This window comes from Aptenodytes forsteri, unplaced genomic scaffold, assembly GCF_000699145.1.
Source record: "Aptenodytes forsteri isolate BGI_AS27 unplaced genomic scaffold, ASM69914v1 Scaffold190, whole genome shotgun sequence".
Classification (NCBI taxonomy): Eukaryota; Metazoa; Chordata; class Aves; order Sphenisciformes; family Spheniscidae; genus Aptenodytes; species Aptenodytes forsteri.
Genome location: NW_008794597.1, coordinates 461,373 through 471,404, shown reverse-complemented (window position 1 = coordinate 471,404; position 10,032 = coordinate 461,373). Strand labels below are relative to the sequence as shown.

Below are 10,032 nucleotides of genomic sequence, written 5' to 3'. Positions count from 1 at the left end.
GTTGGACTCAATGATCTTAGAGGTCTTTTCCAACCTTAATGATTCTATGATTCTATGATTCTACGATTCTATGAATTTGTTAGACTTGGCCACCCTGAGCTAAAGACCATGAGTTCAAACAGAGCCATTTCCTGGTGTTAATTTTGCTTCTTAGAATGGAGAACAGAGGTGCAAATGTGTGTATGGTACATAGAAACTGTCTAAAGTCTATTACATGCTGCTAAAACCAGGTCTTCCCCTCATGTGGCACCACGCTACTGCAGTAATACGACAATAAAAACAATTTGTGCATGTTGGGTAATAGAGATCAAATAACATGTTGTCCTGACATCATACTGTTACGGATTAATTGGAAACTGTATCTTGGAGGGGGCATGGAGAAAATTACAAGTATTTTCAGTCCAATTCCTTGATTAGGAAAAATTCCTTTCTTTTGTCAGAGAATAAAGAACAGAGCAGCCTCAGCAAACACTGCACCCTGGATCAGTCTCACACCATAAGAGCACATGGGCTAAGGAGGACAGGGTGATTTTGCATAGCCCATTTTGCTGTTTCGCTAAGAGAAAGGAGTTTACTGTCATGAGCTGAGGGACACAGTTTGTGCCCTAGTGAGGGAAATGTGAGGACGTTTTGCCCCAGCTGTTACACCCTGGAGCCATGGGGATGGGTTCCCAAGTATATCTCAGCCTGGAGATGAAGCACCCTTGGTCCTTCTTCCCTTTCTCCACCTGTGTGGCACAAGTCAAGATTTAGTGTGTGCACAATGTTTTTCCTTCTAAAAGCCTCGCTAATGCTCTCTTTACTGCATTCGTAGCTGCTGCTTCCATCGCTACCTTTGATAGCCTGTCCCACACAGTAATTGCCTTCCACGTAAATACATCTCTCCTAACCTCCTGTAATCTTGCCCCTTTCTTCGCTTCAGTCTGTGCTCTCTTTTTTTTTTAAACTTCTGGAAATGTTCAGTTATTTTTGTTCCTCACAGTTTGAACCATGTCACCCCTGTCTCTCTTTCTTCCTAATGAGTACAAAACCTGATGTCCCCAACCTCTCCTCACATCTGTACCTCTCTGTGAGCTTCTCTCTTTGTGTTTATTGACTTTTCCACAGCAGCCTTCCCATGATGTGATGTTCATGTAACAAACTTCTGTTGTGATTTCATCAGCCTTTTTTATCCTGTAACAGTATTCTGGGGTGATTGGTGCATTTACTGGGTATTTACTAAACCCGGAATCATATGGCACTAATGGTTTATGTCCCTGCTAATTCTTACTCAGATGGTTTGGGGATTTTTTTTTCTTTTTTCTCAAACCAGACTAACATCACTTGGTTGTTGTTTGCAGTATTAGTTCAGGTTTCCTGGAGAAATACCTAATTTATCCCTGGATCCCATTTTCAGCATGGATTTCCATCTGATCTCTTTCCAATCACTACTCTGAGAATGAGTAGGACAGTCTAAAACACATATACACTGTCGAGCAGAAGTAAATTCACTTTTTACCAAGATTTTCCTATGTTTTCTTAAAGGGATATTTCAAGGACGAGAATCAGTTTCCTGCCAAGTCATGGATTAGAACTCATTAAGAAGCTAAGAGCAAGGTCTACATACAATTTAAAAAAGCTTCCTGATTTAAGCAAATTTAGATCTTTGATTGAGGCAAACTTCACCTATCCTAGCCATTGCTGTGCATTTACAAACTGGAAAAGACAAAAGTAAGTGATTTCATTTGTTTATATTTTTGGTGCTTCTCAGCAGTTGATAGTGAATTAAATAAACTTCTTCAAAATCTGGACAGGAAAGGTCTCTTCAGTGCAGGTAAGTAAATGGATAGAAATAAATAAATATACTATACATACATGCTTATGCATGCTACACAGTGCACTGCCTTTCCATTCCAGGGGGCTAATAAATTTTTATAGCTGTGTTAGCATCAGCATTTTCCCCAGCTGCAGCTGTAGCCCCCACCTGTCATAAGTCTATCTTTCATTGGGACCTGCCATCCTGGATCAGCCTGGAGCTACGCTGAAGACATTCAACAGGAAAAGTTTGATAACTTTTCAGGAGGTAGCTGGAAGGAAAGCTGTGTTTGCAGAGAAGTTGGTCAATACTTGGCCATCAATTCAGGAGGGTAACAGGACCGCTGAGTGATCTTAAACTCTTGTCTCAGAAAGCCACACTGATGTTGGAACATTGCCCAACCAAACGCCACAGATATGTTATCTGTCAAGTCTACATACACAATATTTTTTGACATGATTTCAGAAATGGTTAACCTAGACCCCTTATACCTAAATCAGCAGAGGAGGGTGGGAGGATGGGGTGTCTTTTTAGACTCCCAAAGTAATTTTCCATGCTTGTTTTAATTTTCCATTAGCAAGTTGCAGTGAGACTTCAGGTATCAATGATTCTCATTGAGTGTTTTGGCTGCTCAGATAGACTTTAAATGTACACATTAACTAGCTAATGAACCTCCTGAGTTTGTGCCACTGGAAGACATGAGGAATTGGTACCTACGGAAACCCCTGTTATTGTTTGAAGTTATTCCTTTACTGGATGTCCTCAAAGACTTGGAATTTGCCATGGCAGAAAAAAAAATGTGGATCATTGTTTCAAGACATTGTCTTCAGAAGTTGCCCAAATCTTCAAAGAAAAGTAAAACCATGCAGTGAAAGCATAAACTATTAGCAGCTTCTATTTTAATACTTATTATAGGCATTTATTTTACTTTTAGCATTGTATTGTCACCAGGCAACGAAAGATAACTGATCTTGCTTGTGCTGATAGCTAATAAATATCACCTACGTGTGTTTGCATAACTACCTGTGTAAAGAGTGCAAGTCTGATGGTAGAGACTGCAGTGATAAGGGAAGTATCTGACAGAATACATCCCGCGTTGCCCATTTTTGATCCAAAATGCTAAACTTTTTGCTAGGACAGTTTATCAGCAGGAGACATTTTCTCATACTTCTGCAGGCTTATGCAGGCACAGTGCTTGGTAGCTTGCTAAGTAGAAATGGGTCCAGTCCTTCCAGCACTGGTGGCAAAGTGGTATTTGCCAAAGAGTGCAATGGAAGCATGTTTAGTCCTGAATCTGCAAAGGGACCTTGATATCACTATGATTCATATTTTTTAAGGTACTTGGCTTCTGGGCTGCTTGGGCCAAATCAGGACCCAAATCCCAGAATCCACTCCTTAAACTAGGCAACTGGACTTTTCAAAAACAGAGTAAAAGTTACTATCGAAGGAAAGCTACAGGAGGAAATGGTCCTGACCTTTTGGTAAGCTTTCAGTATCTAGTCCCCTCACTTGGGCTTTAAATAACTTCCATGTGAAAGGGTTATCAAGCACTGGAACAGGCTGCCCAGGGAAGTGGTTGAGTCACCATCCCTGGAGGTATTTAAAAGACGTGTAGATGTGGCACTTAGGGACATGGTTTAGTGGTGGACTTGGCAGTGTTACATTTACAGTTGGACTGGATGATCTTAAAGGTCTTTTCCAACCTAAATGATTCTAAGATTCTATGATTCTATGTTATGCTTGCCCCAGGGAATTGAAGCCCACAGCACTCACTTCTCCCTTAGTACAGCCCCACTTTCAGAAGCCTCTGCGCTGGCAGGTAAGAAGGCAAGGAAGACAATGATAGCCCTTCCCACAGCCTGGGCAAGTGGAATTTTGCAAAGAAATGCCAATGAACTGTGCAGAAGTCACGTAACGCAAGTGCGGATGGCCAGCGAGCTGGGCTGGAGCACCACGCAGCAGTGGGGCTGCTTCTGGAGCAAGTTTGGTCACGACTTCACGGTCCCCTATAGTATCAGGTGTAATTCAATGGTAAGAAATAGTATGCAAGTTGGAGATGCTCTATGATGTATGATTACTTGAATAAATGTGCACGTGAACTGTATCACCCTGGTCAACAGAAAAAAGTTGAATGTATTTATGTATGTTTTTAATAGTTACCAGACATATCTTTTAAAAAATATTAAGTGTAAATGCAAAATTATTAGAACCAATTATTTAGATCAACCCTTCTTGTTAACTGCTTTAAAACATAATTAAAAATGGTAATTTCTTTCACACAGTCACGTGTCTTGTACTGAAATTGGTGGGAGACTGATATCCTCTCTCCAGCTTAAAAAGAGAAAATGGATGCATTTTAGTTCAGTTTGAATACCAAAGGTATTACCATACACTTCAGGATAGATTAGTCACACATACAGTAGCTACATCCGCTTTCATTTCAAAGCAGTTTTCTTGACAGCTGGCACAAGCTGCGTGTGCATTGAAGACTGCTTGGGTTGTTTAACAGTTATTAATAGTTTGCAGTGCTTGATCACACAACATGCATTATCTCTTTGGCGAGAGCTGTGCTTGGTTCATCGCAACGGGCATTACTTGTGGTGGTGAGAATCGTGATGTGACCTGACTTGCGTGCACCTTCACAGGAGACAGTCGTTATCCCGTGGCCGTTCAGGTCTCAGAATACTTCCAGGTAGTCCAGGGAGGATAAAAAGGATGCCTCATCACCCCCAGAAGTGCATTTCTAAGGATCACGGCAGCAGTTGGTGTTCACATGGGAAATTTGGGAAGGAATTAAGACAGGGATGTGTGGCCCCTGTCTGGCTGCCCCATTTATGTAAGATTTCCCCTCTTTGAGACTTTTGCAGCACTTGAGAACCTTAGATAAAATAAGTTGCCATAGAGGATCATGCTCGATCACCTCTCCCAAATCCATCTGCACCAGCAAACAGACTCTGTTGTGGTAACAGAAAACTTAAACCTGTTACAGCGGCAGTGCTTTCTAAATTTTGGAGGATGTCGCGTCAAGCACAGCTCTGCCAGACTGAGACACAAACTAAAACATAGGCAATTTTGAATTTTTTTTTTTCCCATTCCAAGAAGGATTATATGATAAATATTGATCTGTACATTCATCACACTGGAATATTGTGATGCTGGCCTAACAGAAGGTAAACTGCTTTCTTAGGACAAGCCCAGTGCAGTACGTTGAACTCCTCTCACGTTTTTCTGTGACTGGAAAATAATATCCTTGAAGTGTGGATAGGGCAGAGGCTGGATGTTAAAACCCTCAACTTGACATAGACCATTATGAACTTCAGCAAGCTTTTGGCTTTCTTTGACAAAAAGATCACCTTCTGCCTAAAAGAATGACATTGATACGACTCTGTCCTTGCACTTGATCATTATTCTTTGGAGGAGCTGTCACTTGAAATCCTACTTTTTAAAAAAACGTGGCAGCATCAGGAGTTGTGTTTGGGCCTCATCTCATGAGAATATGGTATCAGTTGCTCACAACTCACTTGATGTCACTTTTCAGTGAGGATGATTGGTTTAAGATAGGGCTTAATAAAGAACCTAGGTCAGGACTGTTTATTCTGCTGAGCGTGTTTCTCAGCACACAAGATCCTGCTGTCACCGGATCCAGACGAAGCACATAAAATAACCACTTGTACTAAGGTAGGCATTTTTGTCTATTTTTGTTGGAGCACTCTGCCAATTTTAATGTTATTCTTTAAGTTGTCCTTTCTCTAGTCTGTTTTTCAGAGGGTTTACTTGAGCAAAGCAATGTTAAACAGTAACAGAGGGTTACAAATAGACTGAATAAATGAACTGTGTTACAATACCTACTGTCTCAAAAGGAAGCAAGCAACCCTGGCCAAAAAATGTTTTAACCTGTTGCTCTGAATGCACTGTACAGCCCAAAGGGCAAATATCCCAGGGCAATTAGCGGTAAGCAGTCAGTACCAGAGGATGGCTCTTCTTTCCCTTGGGAGTTTGCAGCTGCCCATCTTATCTGCTCACGGTACAGGTAACTGGCCGGGAGACTCCTGGCCACCCATCCTTGGAGCAAACAGAGCAGCTAACTCTGTGGGAACCTGCTTTTATTTGGGACTGCTGGCTGTAAAAAAACTCAAGAATGAATAAATTGTAATAATCAGAAATATTTAATTTGCTTTACATAGCAGTCTTATCAGGGGACAGATTTAGCTCCAGGCAGTGACTCCATAATTTGGGAAAAGGTTTATTTTTAACTCATAGCTGAGAAATGACTGGATAAAAACATTTCCCTCAGTTCATTTATGAAGAACCACCAATTGCAGTAGCTTTCAGTGCCCTCGAGTGCCTGTTGCACTAAAAACTGAGGGCCTTTCTCTCCTGTTATTGCTCCTTGGAAGCGTATGTTCCCTTTCAGCTAGAGAACTGTTGATATATTGATCAATAGACTGGACCCCTCACTCATCCTTATGCGAGCAGAGCACAGGGGAGCAAAATGTAATGCCTTGTTATTGCTATTGTGACCTCCATAGTGCATATTTGACCTCACAGAAAATCAGTTTTCTGCCTCGGTTGACAGGCAAGATAAAAAATATTGATAATAGCAGAGGATGCTCAGGACCCCATAGGAAATGTCCCTCACCTTCTGGTGCTGGGCCTTCATTAGTTTTCCTTTCTTACAGAACTTTTAAACTTGATTTTTGGAAGATGTAGTGACTGCACAAATTCAAAGGGTAAAATTAGGTTACAAAAAAAGAATTCTTCCTTTTAAGTTGCTACCAATTGTTTAACAATTTCAGCCTAACTTGCCTAGAAAGCTAAGCTCTCAACTGTACTGCAAGTCAGGGTGGAAGGTAAGCTGGGGTCCTGTCCTAGAAATTATACACGTAAATTGCTGTCCAGACTGTAGACGAAAGTAGGCAGAGCAGAACTGTCTTGGTTTTGCAACACATTGTCAGCTGCTTTATTCCCTAACTCAGATTAGGTCTGGATCCATTTTATGCAAAGCTATGGATGCAAGTTTCTGGGACACCAAACTTGAAAGGCGGCCTAGGAGAAGCAGTTGATAAAGTCTGACACTTTATTTCTTGTTAATACACCTTGATATTTCTTAGCTTGATGGAGCTGATCATCTTTCTATCATCTCAGCCAAAACATTTGTTTCTTCCTTTGGTCTCGGCATGGAGAAGAAGGGCATAGAGTTAATCGTCTAGCAAATAAAGCCAAACACAAAATCGTCAAAAAATACTTGTTTTACCTTCAAAGACATTTTTTCTTGAAACTCTTTTCCTTTATTACCTTCATCTACCTTTTCTAAAATACATAAAATGTTTAAAAAAGACTTTCTGACAGAAGCAAAAGCAAGTACTGTTTCTACAGAAATGTTGGGTTCGTTTGGTGTGGCATGGTTTCATTTGGTTTGGCTTGGCTTTGCTTCACTTCGCTTGGTTTCAAATCCATTTTCTTTGAAAAACAGTTTTTAAGCAAAATGTTCTACCACATCTTGTGTTTGTATCTGTGCTGGCATCTGGCTTCTAGAGATTATCTGGAAGACTGCATGAACTTGTTTATGCTATTTATTTGTGTTAATGGCCAGTTACCAATATGATATGAGATACTCAAAATGAATGGCACAAACTGGAGTTGTTCTGTGCCCTGAACGAGTTACAACATTGAATATGGCACACTGACTGCCAAAAACTTTAGGAAAAAGGGAATTTGAGAGTAATACTAAGGGATAGTATCATTATTGTGATTATGCAGACTCCTTATGGGCACAGCTGAATTGACTCATTCTTCAAAGCCCAGTCTTATGTAGGAATTCATCATCACGTGTTACCCCCATGCAAGAATCAGCTTTTCAGTGACAGGTTATATGAGAAATTCGGTTGAAATAAGGACAGCTTCTTACAGAATGCGCCTGTCCAGGTGGATAACTGCATCATAAATGCCAGTAAAGCAAACATCAGGCTTTCCTTTCCCTTACATTTTATGATGTTTCCAAATCATTTACATTTTCATGAAACATTTTATAAATAGGGACCAACCAGACTATTAATTTCGAGCTCCAGGGTAGTCTATATAATCAGCTAACCAGAAAAACTGAGCTGTTAATGGAAACTGGATGATTTCATGTTTGTTGTATGCCTTGTGCTGTGTCTCTTAGTTTCCAACTTTACTCTTTTTACAATTTCAGCACTGAATTACATCCGATATGTAGCATATCTCAGGACAAGCAAGACCTTGATGAGCAGCCTGGCGATAAGATACATAGGCGATCTCCAGCTGAAGATTATATTTCCAACTATGGCATAGGATTTGACCCAGCAGAGAATGAATTTGACTATGGTTTATGCAATGAAGTAGTTAACGTAGCTTGCTCACCTAAACCCGACGCTTTCAATCCATGTGAAGATATCATGGGATACAACATTTTGAGAGTCCTGATATGGTTTATCAACATTTTAGCTATCACTGGGAACATTGTTGTCCTCATTATTTTAATAAGCAGTCAATACAAACTCACTGTACCTCGTTTTCTAATGTGCAATCTTGCATTTGCAGATCTCTGCATAGGTATCTATCTGTTGTTTATTGCATCTGTAGATATCCAGACCAAAAGCCAGTATTACAACTATGCCATAGACTGGCAAACTGGGGCAGGATGCAATGCTGCAGGATTTTTTACAGTGTTTGCAAGTGAACTCTCAGTCTACACGCTGACTGTGATAACTCTGGAAAGGTGGCACACCATCACCTACGCCATGCAACTGGACCGCAAGGTTCGATTTCGTCATGCTGTGATTATAATGATTTTTGGTTGGATGTTTGCTTTCACGGTGGCACTTCTTCCCATATTTGGAGTCAGCAGCTACATGAAGGTCAGCATCTGTTTGCCCATGGATATAGAAACACCGTTTTCTCAGGCTTATGTTATATTTCTTTTAGTGTTGAATGTACTTGCATTTGTGATCATATGTGCCTGCTACATCTGCATCTACTTTACTGTGAGAAACCCTAATGTCATCTCTTCAAACAGTGACACCAAGATTGCCAAGCGCATGGCCATACTGATCTTCACGGACTTCCTCTGCATGGCACCAATATCTTTTTTTGCAATATCAGCCTCACTCAAGGTTCCTCTCATCACAGTGTCCAAATCCAAGATCCTTCTGGTTTTGTTTTACCCTATCAATTCCTGTGCTAACCCTTTCCTCTATGCCATTTTCACAAAGACTTTCCGCAGGGATTTCTTCATTCTGCTGAGCAAGTTTGGTTGCTGTGAAATGCAAGCCCAGATTTACAGAACAGAGACCTCCTCATCTGCTCATAATTTCCACATGAGAAATGGCCATTGCCCTCCTGCATCAAAAAACAGTGATGGGACTATTTATTCATTGGTTCCTATGAATCACTTGAACTGAAAAGCTTGCATGAATTTGTGTCTGAGGCAGTGTGATAATCACTTTCAACTGTGAATTTGAATAATGACTTCAGCATAGCATGCAAACTTATTTTTATGGGGAAACATTTTTATTTCCACTTTGCTATTTTTGTTCAATGAACAGCCATCAGAGACGCCACATTATCTTCATCAGTTCTTGAAGGACAACGAACAAAATTTCAGTATGTGCCAAAATGTCCTTGTAGAATTGTCTCAAGAAATAAATGGAGATACCAGATTATAAACTGGTATCTCCCACCGTACAGGCAGAGATTCCCTTCATTCTAGGAAGATGTTAGCTGCTTACTGAGAATTAAGTCATGGTTATATACGGCTGAAAGAAAAAAATATGTAGAATTAATTTTTTTTGTCTGTGAAGCATGTTATAACAATGACAGATAATTAGCTCTTTTTATTAATCATATCTCCTGGGGTTACAGGAGGCAGAAGGCCAACTTAAAGCTCTCCTTCAGCACAGACTTACTAGGAATGAGAATATCTTGTGTTGTTTCCATTTCTGTTCACTACAGCAGAGGGGCAGAAAGCATCTCCAGCTAGGCTGATGTTAGCTGTTCCACACTGCATGGACCTGCCTCACTCTGCACAGAAGTGTCACTTGGGTAGGATTTGTGTTGATCTAGACTGGCAGGCTCAGAGAACCAGACTTCATCTGAGTTTGGATCAAGGAGTTTGGTTTGGCATTTGTTTTCAAGATGAGAAAGAGCAAGAATGAGAACAGGAGAAACCCTTAATAATAAGGAGGATGTTTTCTCAAGTTGGTCTCACAAAGTTGGGT

General features: G+C 40.6%; 1 protein-coding gene across 1 annotated transcript in view; it reads left to right on the top strand.

The window, feature by feature from the left end:
- LOC103893542 (follicle-stimulating hormone receptor) overlaps positions 1-9,702 on the top strand; it is a 94,709-nt gene extending 85,007 nt beyond the window's left edge. Inside the window, exons 9-10 of the mRNA XM_009272697.1 lie at positions 1,525-1,710; positions 7,989-9,702. Coding sequence (XP_009270972.1) covers positions 1,525-1,710; positions 7,989-9,216 — 1,414 coding nt within the window. The 3' untranslated portion in view covers positions 9,217-9,702. The remainder of the gene's footprint in view (positions 1-1,524; positions 1,711-7,988) is intronic.
- The last annotated feature ends 330 nt before the right edge of the window (positions 9,703-10,032 follow it).